This window comes from Polypterus senegalus, chromosome 3 (genome assembly GCF_016835505.1).
Source record: "Polypterus senegalus isolate Bchr_013 chromosome 3, ASM1683550v1, whole genome shotgun sequence".
Taxonomy (NCBI): Eukaryota; Metazoa; Chordata; class Cladistia; order Polypteriformes; family Polypteridae; genus Polypterus; species Polypterus senegalus.
In genome coordinates, this window is record NC_053156.1 from 173,629,508 (window position 1) to 173,651,215 (window position 21,708).

At 38.8% G+C, this 21,708-nt stretch overlaps 1 protein-coding gene across 2 annotated transcripts in view; it reads left to right on the forward strand.

Annotated features, from left to right (window-relative positions):
• LOC120525693 (CSC1-like protein 1) overlaps positions 1 to 21,708 on the forward strand; it is a 148,901-nt gene that overhangs the window by 106,334 nt on the left and 20,859 nt on the right. For both annotated transcript variants that reach the window (XM_039748216.1, XM_039748217.1), the window contains 3 exons: positions 4,510 to 4,663; positions 7,000 to 7,106; positions 17,500 to 17,586. In XM_039748216.1, coding sequence (XP_039604150.1) covers positions 4,510 to 4,663; positions 7,000 to 7,106; positions 17,500 to 17,586 — 348 coding nt within the window. The remainder of the gene's footprint in view (positions 1 to 4,509; positions 4,664 to 6,999; positions 7,107 to 17,499; positions 17,587 to 21,708) is intronic.

Below are 21,708 nucleotides of genomic sequence, written 5' to 3' on the forward strand. Positions count from 1 at the left end.
TGTATGTGTATGTGTATGTGTATATGTATATGTATATAGTGACAAATAGGGGGCGCTCTCGCTCCCTTGAACCCCTGTCCACAACTCCAGACACCAGCTAAAAGTCCAATCCTTGACTTTATTAAATTGCCACAGTGCACAAAACACCCTCTCCTCCACTATACTCATACACAAATCACAATAATAATCAATCCTCCACTCCCAGACGCGTTGCCACCCTTCCACCCAGCTCAGCTCGCCGTCTGGGAGCTCCCATAGTCCTTTTATATTCCCTGACCTGGAAGTGTTCCAGTCCTCAATGCATGTGACTCTCAATCCCTTCCGGGTCAGGTACAAGTCCTTTCTTTTCACCCCGGAAGCCCGTCGCTCTTCCTTTGATGAACTTCCAGGTTAAAGGGCACAAAGAAGTCTTCAGTCCTCCCTGCAGCTCCCTCTTGGTATCCCTGTGGTATCCAGCAGGGTCTTGTATAAAAAAACTACATGTCCCATTACTCCCTGCTGGTCTTCGGGGCACCACCATACTGCAGGGAGGGCTCCATCTGGCGGCCTGGGGGTATTGGCCGGGATGACAAGACGGCCACATCTCACTATATACAGTGGTGTGAAAAACTATTTGCCCCCTTCCTGATTTCTTATTCTTTTGCATGTTTGTCACACAAATTGTTTCTGATCATCAAACACATTTAACCATTAGTCAAATATAACAGAAGTAAACACAAAATGCAGTTTTTAAATGATGGTTTTTATTATTTAGGGAGAAAAAAAAATCCAAACCTACATGGCCCAATGTGAAGAAGTAATTGCCCCCTGAACCTAATAACTGGTTGGGCCACCCTTAGCAGCAATAACTACAATCAAGCATTTGCGATAACTTGCAATGAGTCTTTTACAACGCTCTGGAGGAATTTTGGCCCACTCATCTTTGCAGAATTGTTGTAATTCAGCTTTATTTCAGGGTTTTCTAGCATGAACCGCCTTTTTAAGGTCATGCCATAGCATCTCAATTGGATTCAGGTCAGGACTTTGACTAGGCCACTCCAAAGTCTTCATTTTGTTTTTCTTCAGCCATTCAGAGGTGGATTTGCTGGTGTGTTTTGGGTCATTGTCCTGTTGCAGCACCCAAGATCGCTTCAGCTTGAGTTAACGAACGGATGGCCGGACATTCTCCTTCAGGATTTTTTGGTAGACAGTAGAATTCATGGTTCCATCTATCACAGCAAGCTTTCCAGATCCTGAAGCAGCAAAACAACCCCAGACCATCACACTACCACCACCATATTTTACTGTTGGTATGATGTTCTTTTCTGAAATGCTGTGTTCCTTTTACGCCAGATGTAACGGGACATTTGCCTTCCAAAAAGTTCAACTTTTGTCACATCAGTCCACAAGGTATTTTCCCAAAAGTCTTGGCAATCATTGAGATGTTTCTTAGCAAAATTGAGACAAGCCCTAATGTTCTTTTTGCTTAACAGTGGTTTGCGTCTTGGAAATCTGCCATGCAGGCCGTTTTTGCCCAGTCTCTTTCTTATGGTGGAGTCGTGAACACTGACCTTAATTGAGGCAAGTGAGGCCTGCAGTTCTTTAGACGTTGTCCTGGGGTCTTTTGTGACCTCTCGGATGAGTCGCCTCTGCGCTCTTGGGGTAATTTTGGTCGGCCGGCCACTCCTGGGAAGGTTCACCACTGTTCCATGTTTTTGCCATTTGTGGATAATGGCTCTCACTGTGGTTCGCTGGAGTCCCAAAGCTTTAGAAATGGCTTTATAACCTTTACCAGACTGATAGATCTCAATTACTTCTGTTCTCATTTGTTCCTGAATTTCTTTGGATCTTGGCATGATGTCTAGCTTTTGAGGTGCTTTTGGTCTACTTCTCTGTGTCAGGCAGCTCCTATTTAAGTGATTTCTTGATTGAAACAGGTGTGGCAGTAATCAGGCCTGGGGGTGGCTACGGAAATTGAACTCAGGTGTGATACACCACAGTTAGGTTATTTTTGAACAAGGGGCAATTACTTTTCACACAGGGCCATGTAGGTTTGGATTTTTTCTCCCTAAATAATAAAACCATCATTTAAAAACTGCATTTTGTGTTTACTTGTGTTATATTTGACTAATGGTTAAATGTGTTTGATGATCAGAAACATTTTGCGTGACAAACATGCAAAAGAATAAGAAATCAGGAAGGGGGCAAATAGTTTTTCACACCACTGTATGTGTATATATATAGTTGAAATAGTTTTACTGTCAAATAATGCAAAGAGTACGCAACACGTGTTTCAACCTAACTCTGGGCTCATCAGGCGTACACACTCACTGCACCCCCTCTCGGGAATCAAACCTCGGATGTCCACGCTAGAGGCGAAGCCTCTTCCATTGCGCTACAGCGTGTGGTTCGTTTATTTGACTGTATGTAGATCGGGGTAATTACATTCAAGGCATTTGTAGTCTGAATCACAATCTGATTGTATGGGTGGTCACTTACCAGGTAACGCTTGTGGTTGGTCAGCACGACTAACATCTGCCACAGAGCCCAGAATTAGGGCGAAACACGTGTCGTGTACTCAGATTGTGATTCAGACTACAAATGCCTTGAGAAAAAAAAAAAATATATATGTATGTGTGAATAAGAACTGTATTGTCTTTATGTGTATAAAGGAGGTAAAAATTATTGAATAAAGTTCTTCATATATTATACATATTTGGTACAGTAATACATTTTCATATAGCCAATTGAAAAAGAAGCAAGATACAGGTTAGAAAGTCCGCTAGAGAATGTGGCTCTATGCAGTATTAGTAATTAATGACAAATATTAATAATTGACTTTCTATTCTGAAAAAAAATGTTACAGTAGTTTTCTGGTAGGAGAATTAGATTTGTTTCTTTACTCATTTTTTAATTATATAGTTCATATTTATCCCCAAAATAATGTGGCAGAGGATTATATTTAACAGAACTATTGGAAGGTGAGGAGCTATAGTAACTCCAAATGTATTTTGTTACATTATGTAAACGTGAGTCAGGGACATAGCGAGAGCATGGGACCAAGTAACGTTAGCCCTTTATGCCATTTCTCATTTGCAAAGTCTAAATCTAGTTGAACTGTTAACAATAAATAAATGTGCTTGATGAATAGTATGAACATCTTTGTCTAGCAGACTGAAAAAGACGGCATCCAATCTAAAGTTTATTTTAATTTATTATCCAAAAATCTGATTGTGTGGTCCCATTCCCATTGTTCTTTCAGAATATAAAAAGTTGTTTTAGTATAGCTGTAATGTAACTTCTTAGTGATTTGATTTACCAGCAATAACTGTGGTAGGTAAAGAAAGAAGGGACAAACAAGTTTTACTACTTTTAAGTAATACTTCTGATTTCAGGAATTGATTGGGCTCATCACCTTGAGATCCAAAAAAATATCTGAATTAAATCTTAATTTAATCATGAAAAACAGAAGAATACAGTAGTAGGCTCTGTTATGCTCTTTAGTCCTTAAACCTCACACCTCGGCTGCTTCTGGTTAAACCCATGGGCATATAAGGGTCACCAAAACCACAGTGTCATTATTCTGCTCCTGGGATTCATGTTCCTCTGAACTATGCTAAGCATTAAAGCAAACAGGACTATGACATACAGGTCTGTCCTATAAACTGAGAACTGAGCAAGACCTTTATGCTGCTATCTGGTGACCTAGAGAATTACATTGGCCTCCTGTCAATTCCAACAAATTGATGTCTTGTGCCCTGACAACTCTGAAAACCGCTTTTATCTCTGCCAGTTCCTGTTGGTTGCTGTTTATTCACTCTAGTATGCAGAGATATGCGCTGTATATCAGTTCTTTCTATTTTTGAGGGTCTTGGCAGAGTCTCTGTACATGGCCTCAACTTGCTCTGCATATAGCCAAAAATTGCCAAGTTGGAGGGACTACACAATTTAAAATGTAACCTTTTATATATACACCTTCAGCTCAAGTCTTTCTTCAGTGAATTTGCTGTCCCTAGGGTGTCTGGTAAGCCATGCAGGTTATTGTCAACATCTCTTGTTTTATTATCATTAGCATTTATTTTTGCCCACATTTGGTATATCTTGTATCCACAAAACATTCTTTGAGATACATTCATTTTATTTACATCTGTGTGCGGTACTCTTGAGGCATCTTAACTTTAAGCAGCAAGACATTATTTTTAAAGCTCTTGGACAAATTTTAAACAGTCACCCGGATTACTTACTTTTTGTTTGGTATTCAGGTTTTCTGAAGTTTTAGGATGATTTTGAAATTTGTTTTCATTATTCAAGTCTCATTTCATACAGTCTGAGCTGTCACATTTATGAAAAGTATGATGGATTCCAGTATGTAAAATAGATGTGGGACACTGAAGTTCAAAACTTGAGGGGGTAAATTGTTCACTGTACAGTTAATATGTTATGAACAAATCTAATGAAGAATGTAGAATTTGGATTGTTATGGGTCAATCCATGCTGCAAGTAATCATTTTCAATTTCTATTTGCATTAGGGAGAATATCTCTATCCAAGGAATTACATGGTGGAGCAGGTACCTGGGTGTGAATTTTGTCCTCTTTTTATTGCTCTTCTTTCTCACCACTCCTTCTATCATCATCAGTACTATGGACAAATTCAATGTTACTTTGCCTATTTACTACCTGCATGTAAGTGCTTTCTATTGCAATTCTACCTGTTAACAAAAGTTAAAACTGCTTAGAAAGAAATTAAAATACTGTGTTGCTTTGTTGCTTGCAATAAATTTTAAAGTGGAATTTGGGTTGACTTCTTTCAGTCGTTTAAACCATATGTTCATTTGTATGTAATGTACATTTTACACTTGATCACAAATTAAGTTTTAGAATAAGTCTACAGTATTTTCTATGTATTATATCTAATATATAAAGCAGAGTCTATGTGTTTGTATGTTTGTTTGTCCACCATACAAATCTGCACCGGGCTTCTGATCGCCACCAAACTGAGCAAGGGGCTCCTTTGTGTCCAGAAGGTCATGGGGTATGTTTGGTTTGGAAAAATGTTTGTGGTGAACCGCAGGGCACCTTCTCACAGACACAACATTCGGCACATGTCCTTATACTTAAGATGGCCGCATGTTGTAACAGAACTTTACCACAGCGCCATCTAGCGTGCCCTTTCACAGACACAACATTCGGCACACGTTCCCATACTTAAGATGGCCACACGCTGTAACAGAACTTCACCGTGGCGCCATCTATCGGCAGCTTTAATCTCTGTGCGTCGCTCTTTACCCATGTTTCCTTAAATCGGGTGAAGAGGAACTGCCACATAGATGTAAAACATGAATGACCCAGTGCGTGTGACCGGCTGACACACCTGCATTTTCGCGAGTCACACTCCCACACGCATTGATAGTGCTGTATTTCATTCACCACCGTCCATTATATAAAAGCATGTTTGAACAGAGACTCACCTTAAAAAGAAAGCATCCTTCCCCCACCATTTTCCCCAAACGCAGCACTGATTGTATGTCACTTCTCTCTATACTTACCATCACCAACGTCCGTTAAATGGCATCATGGTTCAATACAGACGCTCCTTACAAACAGAGCACCCCTCCCCTCCATTTTTCCCAGTACAGTTTCAGTGCTACTTTTTTTCACTGGTTTTCCATATTTGTGGTTCTATTTCATTGCTTTCTGACAGACAGTACGATTTCATTGTTGCTCTTTCTCACTGACTGATGCTATTTGTTTGCTTTCCGACGTATTTTAAATAACGTAAATTCATCTCACTGTGGTGCTTATTCCGTACGTAATACCATGTAACACATTATAATTGTCCTACTTTTTGCTAATATACCCATGCCATCGAAAAAGATGTAGATTTGGAAGGTCCACTTCAGATGCCACAAGGAAGTCTATTTCAAGGGTGTCTGAAACGCCACAGCACACAGAATCCACAGTGAAAGAACTTACAATAAAATGTCAATCAGAAAACTGTTTTTTTCTATTTCTATGTTGTGTTCCTTTCATTTGGGAAATTCACTAGTTATAGATTCCCGGGCAACGCTGGGTACACGTTTGAACAGACACTCGCCTTAAAAAGACAGCATCCTTCCCCCCTCTATTTTCCATACACGCAGCAGCGGTTGTATGTCACTTCTCTCTGTAGTTACCATCGCCAACGTCCATGAGATAGTGGCATGGTTCAACAGACACTCCTGACTGTGTAATACCACTCGCCTTTGTGTCAAGACTCTATCCAAATATTATTGAAACATCTATCATGACATGTTGCGCAAGACGTAAACATGTTTTCATACCAAGAATACCGCTAATTCTGAATGATTTACTCTTTAATTTCGAACTGCTACAATTTCCTGTTCGTTTGGCTTTTGCTATGTCAATTAATAAGGCTCAAGGGCAATCACTACAAGTTGCAGGCATCAATTTCGAAAATTCATGCTTTTCACCTGAACAGCTCTACGTAGTATTTTCTAGAGTAGGCCAACCTCAGAATTTGTTCATTTTCTCACCACAATGGAGAACAAAAAATATACTGTATCCAAAGGCTCTGGAATGAGCACTTATATTACCTATTACAATAAAATGTGAATCAGAAAACTGTTTGTTCTATTTCTATATTCTGTTTCTCTCATTTCGGAAATTAACCGGTTATAGATTCCCGGGCAACGCTGGGTACTCCTGCTAGTAATATATATTGGTAAGCATATGTTACTACCAATTTACTTTGTTACAGACTTATTATTGGTGAAGTAACACAGACTTGCTTCATTTTAAAAGGCAAATTATGTATTTGGCGATTATTAGTAACTAGGCCTATAATTTTTGGTTTCTCTTCACTAAACAGATGCATTCTCCATTGGAAAGGTGCATTTTATGTATCTCATAGATAGTCACATTATGTTTCTTGTCATAGTATGCAGGTAAAAAAGGGTATAAGAACAAAAAGCCTGTGCTTTGTAGATTAAGCAGATGTGTTTTTTTTTCCTCTTCTGCAGAATGCCGTAATAAGTCAGTTTTTTCCTACACTTCTCCTGTGGATGTTTTCTGCTCTTCTTCCAACAATTGTATACTATTCAACAATACTTGAGTCACACTGGACAAGGTACATCCCAATGATTTCAAATTGCATTTGTATTTACTAATTTCTGTATTTCCCACTGATAATTTTTTTCAGTTATATTTAAATGATTACATTTTGCATCTATATGTATAGCACAGTTTTCAGCACAGCAGCCTAAGGCCAGGTTCATACATCATGTGACGCGACCTTTGCGCCTGCCACTTTACTGCTATTCAAGTAGTGTACTGTATATACTTGCAATATCATCATGGTGAGAAAAAAACATTCAGCTTTACTGTGTTGTGAATTGCCCGAAACATCCATTAAATTCCCAGGACATCCATCCATTTTCCAACCCGCTGAATCCGAACACAGGGTCACGGGGGACTGCTGGAGCCAATCCCAGCCAACACAGGGCATAAGGCAGGAATCCAATCCTGGGCAGGGTGCCAACCCACCACAGGACACACACAAATACACCCACACACCAAGCACACACTAGGGCCAATTTAGAATCGCCAATCCACCTAGCCTGCATGTCTTCGGACTGTGGAAGGAAACCGGAGTGCCCGGAGGAAACCCACACAGACACAGGGAGAACATGCAAACTCCACGCAGGGAGGACCCGGGAAGTGAACCCGGGTCTCCTAACTGCGAGGCAGCAGCGCTACCACTGCGCCACCGTGCCGCCCATTCCCAGGACACCTTGCCACAATATCTCTGAAAAGGACGGATGTGTAAGGATTACCTCCATCAATCCAGGGTCACGCCCATTCCAGCAAGCATTGGGCGTTAGGCAGAAACAATCCCTGTACAGAGCATCAGCTCATCGCAAGGTGAATACAAGCACACACAAACACTAGCGTCATTTTTAACATCATCAAATCCCCAAACCTGGAACAGGAAAACATGCACACGCCACACAGGGAACACCAGGGACATGATCTCTACAAGGCAGCAGTACTACCGCTTGGCCACCGTAAAGTATAGAAAGTGAAAAGCCATGGTATTTATTAAAGAACAATAATGCCAGTAAAGAAAAGCATAAAGAAAATGTAGATAGCAAACTCTGGATATAAAAAGCTCATGGAAAATCAAAGATGAATGTCCCCGGGTGGGTTTTTAATTCAACAATTGATGTTCATGAAATACTTCAGCTGACGATCAGATGAAACTGGTCACATTAGTCTTTGGTTCCTCTTCTGTCATCAATGTTTCCCCTTCTGATGTCTCCTTCAGACGAGGTATATATATTATAAAATTCCATGCAGAGTTTCGCAACACGAGACTGTTATACACCTGATTGGCTGGCTGTCAATATGATGGATATAGTTGCTCAAACTCTTTAACCTGTTTGAGTATGTCCATTTCCCAAACAGCAAAGTTTTTGATATTTTAAGAGCCTTCCTGTCCCAAGCTGTAAACTGGTTTGACAATTTATAGTCCCATGGCATCTCCTTCTGGTTCGCAGGTTGTAGAATAATCAGATACTGCTTGAAGCATTGGCATGTCTTCCTTTCTCAGGCTGTAAACCAATGTTATTTTTAGGTGACATTTCTTCACAGATGATGAAATAATCAATACAGCTTGAGGCATCTCCTGGATTTTGTGCTCCATTTAAACAAATACTAGTGTGATTGATACTGGCACAATTCTGGAAAACGGGATGCTTTGAAAAACTGCCCATGCAAGTGTCCTGTATTTAAAGTCATCTTGTTTGTCTTGAGTAAAATATAATGGAAATATAGACACAAAATTGTAGATTTTGCACACCAGAACAATACTAAATTGTATTTATTACTTTTTAAATGTGGTGACTGGTGCTCATTTAATGTTTTAATATTTATTTTCTATGGAAACATTAAGTTAGTTATGTGTGTCTAATGCTGTGCTGTATTTTAATTATACACATCTACACATGAAGTAATAAGAAAATCGTAAGATATCAACTTGAAAATGAAAAGTTTCAAAAAGCTGCAACATTTAATTAAACCCCATATTGTTTAGGTTATCATATCATACCTTACCCGAAACCAAATCTTTTCCCAACTGATTCAAGTACTTTTTCACTTACCAGTTAACAGTACTAAAAATAAGCACAGTACAAAACTATTTACCTAAAGTGATGGACTGAAGGTAATAGATCAGATAAATATAGAATAGTTTTTTTTAAAATCTTTTAATATTTTAAAATGTAAGTTTAATTTTAGTAGCATGTTAAATTATTTATTAAATAATTTGTAAAGCTGATATAAATATATACATTATATCAATCAAATTTACTTGACATATGTGTGTCATATTTATTTTTTTGTTGATGAGAAGAATGACACTCCACTATACTTGAGAGGACAGGTTGTGTGACAGCTAGTGTCCTTAAACCTGGGGGGACACCAGTGAAACAAGAAATCATGGATCACCAATTAAGAGTTCTTAAATGCGTGTGCTTTTGAGTGATAACGTATTTTCCCATTCATGTTGTAATATTACGTTTTTTGTTTTTTGAAAAAAGACAATTTCTGTGAGAATTATTTTCCCTTTAAAAAATTATACCTAAGTGAATAGTTAGTTAAAGCTAATGAACAATTAAAGATATTTTTTTATCATCCCACTTTTTGTTTATCTTTATCAAACATGCAATGAATTATACACTTTCAGAAGAATCACATCCCTACTGTTACAGCCATGGGAAATGCCTTGTGAAATGACAGTTACTGAAAGTAGCCATAGCCGTTCCTTTTCTGAATTTGAGTTTGCTCTTCCAGAGTCATGTGCTGTACCTCTCTCCATGATCCTTCCTTATCTTCTGTGTGTCTGGAGACTCTGTCTGCCTTCTTGAACCTTGCCAAGCTTGAAAAAGTATAATGTGAATGTTCCAGGGGTTTCTTGAATTTAGAGCTCAGTGTACCTTTGTGACATTTCACTTCAGTCACCCATCCAGCTCCATCTGTCTTCAGGGTAATGTGCTGGTCACTACAATACATTTTGTACCTATGACCACCTGTATGTTGATACTGTGATATCACTTATATGCATGCTCATCCACACTTGAGGCAGTGAACTTGATTTGCATGAATGCAGCTTGCTTTATAATTACCTCACATGTTGCAAGGACATTAAGCATTTGGTGCAAAATGGTTAGTTGTGACATACTTAAATTTTCATAATTGTAAAGCTACCATGTTATCTACAGCCAAAAAATGCAATATTACCAGCACTTTCTTTTCAACACATGGCTTCTTCACTTAGAGCGATCATGTGACTTTACAAGACTTGTGAGAATTATTCCATCTCTGTCAAATCAATATCTCTTTGAGTTAATTGTTGTCCAGTTTTTCCAAAACATTTTACCTTTCCCAGGATGTGCATGTCAATCTCTTCCTGAATGTAAGTCTTCCTGTCTGTTCGTAGGAAATTAGGATAGCACAAATGCTCTTCTAAATCTAAAAAGTTAGGAAAAGTTTCCTTACTTAGAAACATGAAAACTTTTATGAATTTTCCTGTCTGCTTTAGCAACCCTAGGCTGGGTAAATATGAATTATATATTTTAAAACACATGGAGAAAAATGTGGCAAATATCAATGAACTCTTTAAAACATATAAGTTGAGTACCATGAGTCACAATAAATGAGAATTGTTATGAATTCCCAAGTAGGAACTAGTCCACCATGTGTCTTGTACTTCTTCAAATGGAATTACAAATGGCCTATATGTTTGCTTAAAATATAAATTCGGTCTTTAGACGTTGATATATAGTAATTTGACTTAACAACTCCAGTGTATTCCTGGTTATCTTTATTAAGAGGATACTTTTAAAATTAGAATCATTGAAAGTTGTGCAGTTACGAAGAGCTTATAACGCACAGCATAAAAGTTGGAAAGATATTGTTCATGTGTGTTTCAAAGCGTTTGATCACCAAAATAAACATAAAAAAATCTCAAAACATTTATTTCAAAGGCATAACAGTTTGCTGTTTAAAAAACACTTAATTTTAAGTTTTTTTCAAATGAAAGTACAGTTTTTGTATTCTCTAATAATAAAGCACAACATAAAAATTCGGGGTTGTCATAAATTTAATTTATGGTTCCCCCTCAAAGGTGTCTACAGAAATGAAGGTTATTGTGAACTTCAAGGGGTTCAATATTCTATAACTATCATGATTTATCTGACCAAGTGCACACAAATTTATTCATTGACTTTTTCTGTCAGTACTTAAAATCAAAATCAAAATCCTATTGTATTAGTGTCTCATGAATTAAGAAATGCAAAGATTATTCATAAATCGATATTTCCATTTACAAAATCTGTAAATGGTGCTTTTATAACAACACATTTTACACTTCAGGTTAGTCAACAAGTCATTTTTTCAGGATATTCACTGCTATTAAGTTTATTGTTATATGGAGGAAACATTAGCTGGTTGATAACAATTACTAAAAAGCGACATTTAATGGACAGGTCAGATTGATTCAAATTACAAATGTCACAAAGTGCTAATATTTTAATATTCTAAGTATTCTACTCAGTCAGTGAGTCATTCTCTAATCCGATTAGTCCTGAACAGGGTCGTGGTTGTCTGCTGGAGCCTATCCCAGTTAGCATAGGGCATAAGGCAGGAACAAACCCTGGTTAGAGAGCCAGTTCAAGGCAGGGCAAAAACACACACACCAACAAACTTCCCACTAGGGCCAATTCAGGATATGCCAGTTTACTTAACTTGCATGTATTTGAACTGTGGGAGGACACTGGGGTAAAACTACACGAACACAGAGAACATGTGAACTCCTCCTGGGATGCAAACCCTAGTCTCTTTACTGAGAGGGAGCAGCACTACCACTTTGCCACCATGTCATCCAATGTCATACTCTTTATTATGAATTTGTTAAATCAAAATTCTTAACTGAAGATCAATATATAATTTCAGAAAACCTCTAAAAAATCATTTGTTGTGTAGTTTTCTCAGTGTCATATATGCTGTACATGTTAAGACTTTTAATATTTCCAATGCCTTTCAGCTCATCAAGAACTGTCCATAGTCACTGGTTTATCACATTAATAAGTGCTATCTCTGCTTTTGCCGTGTTCATCACATTTTACCTTGTATACTAGTCAATGTTCCCTCTAACGACTTGGTTGGCATTAGGAGATTTTAGTTATTACCTTGTGAGTATTTCTTATATGTAATGTATAATGTAATTACGTGTTTATCTATACTAATAAAAGGCAAAGCCCTCACTGACTCACTCACTCACTCACTGACTCATCACTAATTCTCCAATTTCCCGTGTAGGTAGAATGCTGAAATTTGGCAGGCTCATTCCTTACAGCTTACTTACAAAAGTTAAGCAGGTTTAATTTCGAAATTCTACACGTAACCGTCATAACGGTCGACAACGTCCGACCATGTTGAACTTTCTTATTTATGGCCCCATCTTCACGAAATTTGGTAGGCGGCTTCCCAGCGCTAACCGAAACCGATGTACGTACTTATTTCGGTGGTATGATGCCACTGTTGGCCACCATATTGAACTTTCCAACGGTCTTTGTTACCTATGGGCCCATCTTCAAGAAATTTGGTATGCAGGTTCCCAACGCTAACTGAATCCTACTTACGTACATATATACGTCCATAGCCTGCAGCTCGGTCGCTGTGTGAGGTGGCGTTGGGTCCCCCATCCCCAAGCCTCCCAATGCTTAAGCCCTTCACCTATGGTTCTGCATGTGAGTTGATGGCTGCCGCTGAATTGTTCGGTTGTTGCTTTCAAGTGTACCGAAATGGCCAAATATTTTACACCTTTGGACAACCTCCAATGCCTCTTAAACATCTTAGATTCACAGGTGACGATTTGAGTAGTGGACACTTTGATGTTTATGAATGTTTAAACTCTCAAAAGCTGGATGCAAAGTTATCGATGAAACCGGTTGTATGCTTACAACACTTGACTGATGCCAAATGTCACTTCAACACAACAAGTCCTGCAAATACTAACGTAATTGAAACAAACCATGAAAATCAAACCGATTATGACAGCAGCAATCCAAGCAGTGAGATTTGAGGCAAGATTGCTTTTCACATGGCCAACTGTACGTTGCATGCTCAAGAGTAAGCCCAGCACACAGCTTGGTCATATTACAACTGGAGGGCTGAACTGACAACGTGGCATACAAAGAGATCCTTAACAAATAATTATTGGTATATTTTTCCTCAGTTTAAAAAGGTTTACTTTTCTTCTTAATAAAAATCTTAAGGCAGTACTTTGCTGCTGCGAAGCGTGGGTATTTTGCTAGTATGTAATAATTGTTATACATTGCATAACACTTAAAAATGTATTTAATGTAGCAGCATGCTTATTTAAACTATTTAGATACATAGTTTTTATTCATTAATCCAATGCAAGTTGTAAAATTGGTCCAAACAAAGGTTATGGTGCAAGGAACCTTATCAGAATTATGTTGTTGAAAGTGGCATCCCACAGAGGTCAGTCCTGTGGCCTTTTACTTTTTAATCTGTATAAATGATCTGCAAAAGAATATAAATAACAATCTCGCTAAGTTTGCACACCAGACTTGTTGGTGTTGCCAGTATTCAAAGAAGAAGGTGTTTCATCTCACATGTCATCCTGGATATCAACAAGAGGAGTTACAGCAGATGGCTTGATGGCCACTCTGTACCAGGAACTAAGAAGGATGGCTCTGAGGGTAGATAAGGAGGTGTGTGTTAGAGGAATCTGTCAGTAGGTAATACACTATCTATGGTCTAGTTGCCCACAGAGGAATCTATGAGGAAAAGATTTGGATGTGCACAATACTTAGTCACTGTCAGGGTGGGTGATGGAACAGTCCTTATGGATGATGCTGCAGTTGTGACCTGCTGGGCTAGGATCTTGGACATCTCTGGGTCCATAGTCCTTGAGGCTGATCCTCTAAATAGCTGTGAACCGCACAATCTCACAGAGATTGCACAGGTGGGGAACCAGCTGAAGGTAGGGAAGGCTGCAGGGATCTATGGTATTTGGGGTGAACTTCTCCAGGCTGGTGGTAATGCTGTCCTTCCAGCATTGCAACAATCTTTGCTTCCATTTGGGAGATAGACATCATCCAAACTGACTGGAAAACGGGACTTGTTGTCCCTATCTGGAAAGGGAAGGGTGGTCACCTGGATTGCGGCAACTACAGGGATAACACTGCTCTCTCAGTACCATGCAAGGTCCTTGTTAGGGTCATCCTCAATAGGATCCGTGATCACTCCTTCACTTACCAGCGACAGCAGCAGTCTGGTTTTACACCTAAGAAGTCTACCATTGACTGCATCCTGGCATTTAGGGTTCTCATGGAGTTCAAATGTGAATATTGGCAGAGTTTTTTTTTCTCGATTTTGTTAAAGCAGTAGACTCAGTTGATCGACCTACCCTGTGAGATGTCCTGAGACCTTCCAGGATCCCCACAAAATTGCTGGATATCATAGCTGGCCTGTATACTGGTACTGTGAGTTCTATGCAGAGTGGAGGCAGAACCTCTCTGTTTTTCCCAGTTAATTCTGGGGTTAGTCAGGGGTGTGTTCTTTCTTCCACTTTGTTCAGTGCTTGCATGAATTGGGTATTGGGTAGGGTTGTGGGGTCTAGCAGCTGTGGGGCATCTGTTGGTGAAGAAAGATTCACTGATCTTGACTTTGCCGATGATGCTGTGGTCTTTGCGGAGTCAATGAAAGCTCTGATCAGGACTCTCATGAGACGGCGCAGCCATTGACAGTGTGTCTGTCTATGGAGGGAATGTCGACCTTGACGAAAAGTTTACTTACTTACTTAGAGGTTTTGCTATATGGTTGCGAGACATGGACACTGACCAGTGACCTGAGACGAAGGCTGGACTCCTTAAGTACTGTGTCTCTTCAGAGAATCCTTGGGTACCAGTGCCAAATGAGGCACATTACCTGCATTATGAGGGATCATCAGTTTCAGCACTTTGGCCATGTGGTGTAATTCCCCGAGGGAGATTAGGCTCACAGGATCCTCATTGTTGAGGACCCGAGTGGCTGGACCAGGCCAAGGGGACACCCATGTGACACCTGACTGTGGCAGATAAATGGTCATTTCCGGGGGATGGGACTGAACCGTGTGTCTGTCTAGGGTGTTGCCAGCCAGGATCCCAAACTGTTTCATTGTGTGGTAGTTGTGGCAGTGCACTCCCCAACCTGACCTGACCTGACTTAAGTATGTCTGCCGATGATGGCAAACTAGGTGTAATGGAAGGTAATCTGGAGTCACCCGAATCATTACAGAGGGGTTCGGAGATAGTACTCGCTTGAGCAGATTTGTGTCAGATAAAGTTCAATGTAAGTAATTGTAAAGTAATACAGGAAGTAAGAATATACAATAGGAGGTCTGAAATGTGAACTTTTACTTTATTAGAAGAACATAGGGGTTGTGGTGGACTACATCCAGACATTGTACAGAACCTATCGAGTTTAGCAATAGCACATTGTGTAGAGTGCAAGTCGGGTGCTCATCTGGCCTCCAGGCAACAAAACAGACATAACACCACTAGAAAAAGTCAAAACAAAAGTGACTATGCTTATTTTGGGATTTGTAGATATGAGCTATGAGGAAACACTGTATGAAATTAAACTTTTTTGTTAAAGCAAACAGAGACTCAGAGGTGACATGTTTAAAGTTTTTAAAATTAAGAGTTAGTACAGCGTATCCTTGCTGTTAGTGTATAATAAATTCTTCAAGAACACACAGATGGATACTCGGGTTTAATTTTGCATTAACATTTCTTCACAAATAGAGCCATAGACATGGAATAAAGTACCAAGTAATGTGGTAGACGGTATGACTTTAGGACCCTTTAGAGCTTGGCATGGTGTTGATTTGGAGAAATTAGGTACAGTAGATAGGATTGGTTAGGTTAGTTGGGCTGCCATAACTTGTCATAATTATTTTAATCAGTCTTCCACACGGTGCAGGGGTTTTTTCCCCTGCTAGAAGAATTGATTAATGACTGCTTTGATCATGTTTGAACAATCATGAATGATTTTACCCAAGGTATGTTCCCACTTTTTGCAAAATGTTGTTCATGGTCTTAAGAAGAGGCCAAGATAAACTGCTTAGAAAATGGATGAATGGATAACTGTAGCCATATCCATGAGATTCAAATTCAATTTCAAGTTAATTGTACACTTAGAAGCGAGCTACCACAAAATATCCAAGTATTCAGAAGGCAAACATCTTTTAATACACTCATCCATTTTCTCAGCCTGCATTCTTTAGTATGTGTTTGTGGTGAGCTAAATGATCACTCCAGGGCAAAAAGGATAAGGCAGCAGTTGCCTCGGGTGAGATTCAGTGCAAATCCATTTACATAGTAACTCTTGTATCACTAAAAAAAAAAATACAGTATTTTAAAAGCGAGCCAACATAAATTTTTTTTTTAATAAATGCCTTTTTTGAATTTAACTTAAGTATTTGACACCTCATTCCATACTGAAGAAAGTTGTCAATGCTGTGCTACTTTGACATTTTAATTTACTGAGGTTAGGAGTAAAATGAACCACCTTCCTGTCCTGTTTTCAAAATTACATGTGAGTAAGCTTTTTTTTCTATCTTGTAAAAAAAGATGATCTGTGTATTCTCATTCTTAATCTATTCTTAAATGTACTGAAAAATATTTTAAGAATAAGTTTAAAAGTGCCAGGAATCAGTCCCCCTAGCAGTGAACATTGGTATGAGCTGGGCCATTATTATTGGATGCTTTTATGCTTACTTATATTTAAATTGTATTCAGCATATTTGTATTCAGTTCAAGTCTTTGAACTCAACTAGACAAGCAATTACATCTATTTGGTGGAATTGTATCACTGTCCTGCTAACAAAAGGTGAGCCATTGGATTTCAGTGTAACTCTTTAGCTGTTTCTAGCTTTATACAATCTAGTAGTAAAAATGTGGCTTAATTTTTAACTTCTGTTTCTTTTATTAATTCAGCACTATTCTTCAACAAAATTAGCCAGCTGTTTTGTCTTCTCCCATAGTAACCTACATAATGATGGCATTGTATAGATCATTTCTCAATCCAACATTTGTGTTTTATAAAAAACAGTGTTGATTTTTTCAGAATGGACCTACATGCTGAGACTTTCAGAGGATCGACTTTCATAACTGGAGGATGTCATGTCGATTTAATAATTGCCTATTTGCACACTAATGATAAAGATCAAGATCAAAACAGTTGTGTAGTGCTATATCACCCCTTCACAATAAAAAGATGCTCAAATGAAGTTGAAGTATTGCTACTTCAGTAGAATATTTACCATGAAATTGAAAAAAAAAAGCATTAAAAAATCTGGAATTATTTTTAAGTGGGCACAAATAACACCACTTTTATCCATGAACTGGTTGTTTTGCCAATACTGGATGTTACGTTTTTTCCCTTTGCAGGTCAAATGAAAATCAAGCCATGATGAACAAGCTGTATTTTTTCCTTTTATTTATGGTGCTTATTCTTCCATCCCTGGGCTTTACTAGGTAAATATCTGATTAGTTTTTGTATATTAGTCATCAGTAATTTACTAGGGATTTCAGATAATTAAGTGGCTGGAGATTTTTGTTTACAGCTCTTGTGTTTACATGTTACTTTTATACATTAAACACTATTACAAGTTTTTTTCTCTGTCAGGTATGTATAGTGTGTTGTACATTAAATATCCATCCAGTTTGAACCTGCTTAATTAAATTGGAAAGAATATGTTTATATCTATTTGTTGAAACAGTATATGTTTTCCATGTCCTGTCATATTCTATTTTGCATTTTAAATAAAACTTTAATCTTTTACTTTGTAAATATAAAGCAATCTGAGCTTCCAAGGGGACACTACTATACCAAAAATAATCTGTTTTAAATAAAGTAGAAGTGCAGAAGTAGATTATTAAATATATTCTAGTTTTAGATTTGGACTTGTTTAAAAATTCACTGGAAAATGGCTTAGCGGATGTGTGCAGTGCTTTGCAGGGGTAGGAAATAAGCCTAAGCTGGAGGTTAAAAACTTAAATGGAAGTAGTGACAAATAAAATTGAGCTTGTGTCTCATCACTAAGAAAGGGAAACTCCAGCCATTCTTGATTAAACTGAAGTTGCTCGGTAGAAAGCTTAAGTACAAACCAAAGTTTTAAGCAGCACTAAAGCCCTCTCCAGAGGTGCAGCCAGAAATCAAAATATGAGTGGGCACATAATCAGGTGAGCCAAGTCTAAGACCAGTCATACAGTTTAACCAGTATATGCCAGTATACATTTACTTGGTTTACAGAAATAAAGAACATCAGTGCCAACAGATAATCAGGGTACCTGCTATGAACAGGAAACGCAAAACTAAATCTGACACATGCACAGCTGGCAGAAGCAATATCAGCACCATAATCATTCAAGCATATCCAGACAGCACAAAACTAGCATTACAGCACTGGAGAATTCAGAATTATTTATATTAAAACAAAAAAAAAGCAACAATAGCTTACAATTCAGTTCCACAACCCAGTACCTTTTTTTAAGTGTAATTTTTATATGGTTATGATTGTTGAAATTAAAAAATACCAATTCTTCCAACAGAAAATAGAAATTAATCTACCACTGATGATTACATAGGAGACAACAAGGATTCTTGTTGAATTCTGAACTTATTAAAGTCCAAAGATGCAGTCTTCTTTGAAAATTAATTGTCAAATAATGCACTTGCATTCATGTCATTAGTCTCTTACAAAGTATATCATTCTGTACATTGTGTCACATAAGTTTCCTGTTTTTAGGCAAACTGTCCAAGTCACCATTCTAAAATTTAATTCAATAAAATAAGATTTAAAATTTAAATATGAACAATTTGTTTGACTTTATATACTTAATCCCCTAGGGGAAATTGTCTTTTTACACGACTTTTTCGGAGTTAGGGTCAGCCATCACCCCTGCTTCAGCAACCATGGAGCAGTTTTTCAGGTTAAGGGCCTTGTTCAAGGTCCCAACTCAGCAGGAGCCCTTCTGGCAGTAATAGGATTTCAACCGGCAACTTTCCAGATACTAGCGCAGATCCTTAGCCACCACTCTGCCTGACTTTTAACTCCGCCTGACATCTAACCCTGTTTACCTTTATAAATCTTAATAATCTTGTAAATATGTACCCTGTGAAACACAGTCCTGGGGTAGGGGTATCTCACAAACCATTTAGCACTGTGAGGAAATAACACACAATCAAGGGGTGTTGGGGGAATTGGAGAGCCCCTGTGAAGCAACAGGTGCCAGCGTGTTGCTTAGCAATAAAATGCTGTTGACAGTATTTGTCCTCTGATAACAGCCACACTGCAGTTCAAAAACAGATGCACTGCACAGTTAAACTTGCTGTAGTACTGCCAGGATCCCCAGCAGGAGAAGAGTAGCATGTATTGCATCCAGTTTAGTTTCCTTTGTCAAAAATGTCAGTCCAACCTCGAAATCAGTGATGTTTTCATGATCACGGCTTGCACAGAAATAAATACTAGACCTTACCCTTCTCTATGGATTATTACAAGGTCTAAATTCCATTCTCTTAAAAAAAAAAAAAAAAATATATACAGTATATTCGCCTTTACAAACTCTTCACCCGCAGCAAGGAACCTGCAAGAACACACATTACTGTGGCTCATTCACAGGTGACAGTTGTGCATGCAATGCTATGTGTGTCAAGAACCATGTTCCATTACAAAGAAGTAACCTGACTTATTTGATTGCAAGCACATGTGTCACTCTACTGGAACTGCACCAGACCCACAACCTTCACCTTGAGTGTTATGCATCTATTTTGGCTACGTATGTACAAGCACACTCCCATACCTACTACCACAAGGCTAGTTCTCAGGGAGGACCTCTATCTTTTTTCCAGCTGAGGTTCTTCTTTTTTGCAAACCATTGATGAAGTCAGAAGTAGAATGTTTTGTTTTTGTCTGGTTCATTGTTTCTTAGTATATTTAACATTATAAGCAGATTGCATTTCTGTTTTGAAGCAGTTGTTTCATGGTGGATTTATTATCATGTGTACTACATTATGGAATCAAAAAACAGTTCTGCAGTTATACAGAATTATCAGCACCTCTTCAGAACACAAATTAAAAATACAGTGCATCAGGAAAGTATTCACAGAGCATCACTTTTCCCACATTTTGTTATGTTACAGCCTTATTCCAAAATGGATTAAATTCATTTTTTTCCTCAGAATTCTACACACAACACCCCATAATGACAACGTAAAAAAGTTTACTTGAGGTTTTTGCAAATTTATTATAAAATAAAAAAATTGAAAGAGCACATGTACATAAGTATTCACAGCCTTTGCCATGAAGCTCAAAATTGAGCTCAGGTGCATCCTGTTTCCCCTGATCATCCTTGAGATGTTTCTGCAGCTTAATTGGAGTCCACCTGTGGTAAATTCAGTTGATTGGACATGATTTGAAAAGGCACACACCTGTCTGTATAAGGTCCCACAGTTGACAGCTCATGTCAGAGCACAAACCAAGCATGAAGTCAAAGGAATTGTCTGTAGACCTCCGAGACAGGATTGTCTCGAGGCACAATCTGGGGAAGGTTACAGAAAAAGTTCTGCTGCTTTGAAGGTCCCAATGAGCACAATGGCCTCCATCATCCGTAAGTGGCAGAAGTTCGAAATCACCAGGAATCTTCCTAGAGCTGGCCTGCCATCTAAACTGAGCAATCAGGGAAGAAGGGCCTTAGTCAGGGAGGTGACCAAGAACCCGATGGTCACTCTGTCAGAGCTCCAGAGGTCCTCTGTGGAGAGAGGAGAACCTTCCAGAAGGACAACAGTCTCTGCAGCAATCCACCAATCAGGCCTGTATGGTAGAGTGGCCAGACGGAAGCCACTCCTTAGTAAAAGGCACATGGCAGCCTGTCTGGAGTTTGCCAAAAGGCATCTGAAGGACTCTCAGACCATGAGAAACTCTAGTCTGATGAGAGAAAGATTGAACTCTTTGGTGTGAATGCCAGGCGTCACGTTTGGAGGAAACCAGGCACCGCTCATCACCAGGCCAATACCATCCCTACAGTGAAGCATGGTGGTGGCAGCATCATGCTGTGGGAATGTTTTTCAGCGGCAGGAACTGGGAGACTAGTCAGGATAAAGGGAAAGATGACTGCAGCAATGTACAGAGACATCCTGGATGAAAACCTGCTCCAGAGCGCTCTTGACCTCGGACTGGGGCGATGGTTTATCTTTCAGCAGGACAACGACCCTAAGCACACAGCCAAGATATCAAAGTAGTGGCTTCAGGACAACTCTGTGAATGTCATTGAGTGGCCCAGCCAGAGCCCAGACTTGAATCCGATTGAACATCTCTGGAGAGATCTTAAAATGGCTGTGCACCGACGCTTCCCATCCAACCTGATGGAGCTTGAGAGGTGCTGCAAAGAGGAATGGATGAAACTAGCCAAGGATAGGTGTGCCAAGCTTGTGGCATCATATTTAAAAAGACTTGTGGCTGTAATTGCTGCCAAAGGTTCATCGACAAAGTATTGAGCAAAGGCTAGGAATACTTATGTACATGTGATTTCTCAGTTTTTTTTATTTTTAATAAATTAGCAAAAACCTCAAGTAAACTTTTTTCACGTTGTCATTAT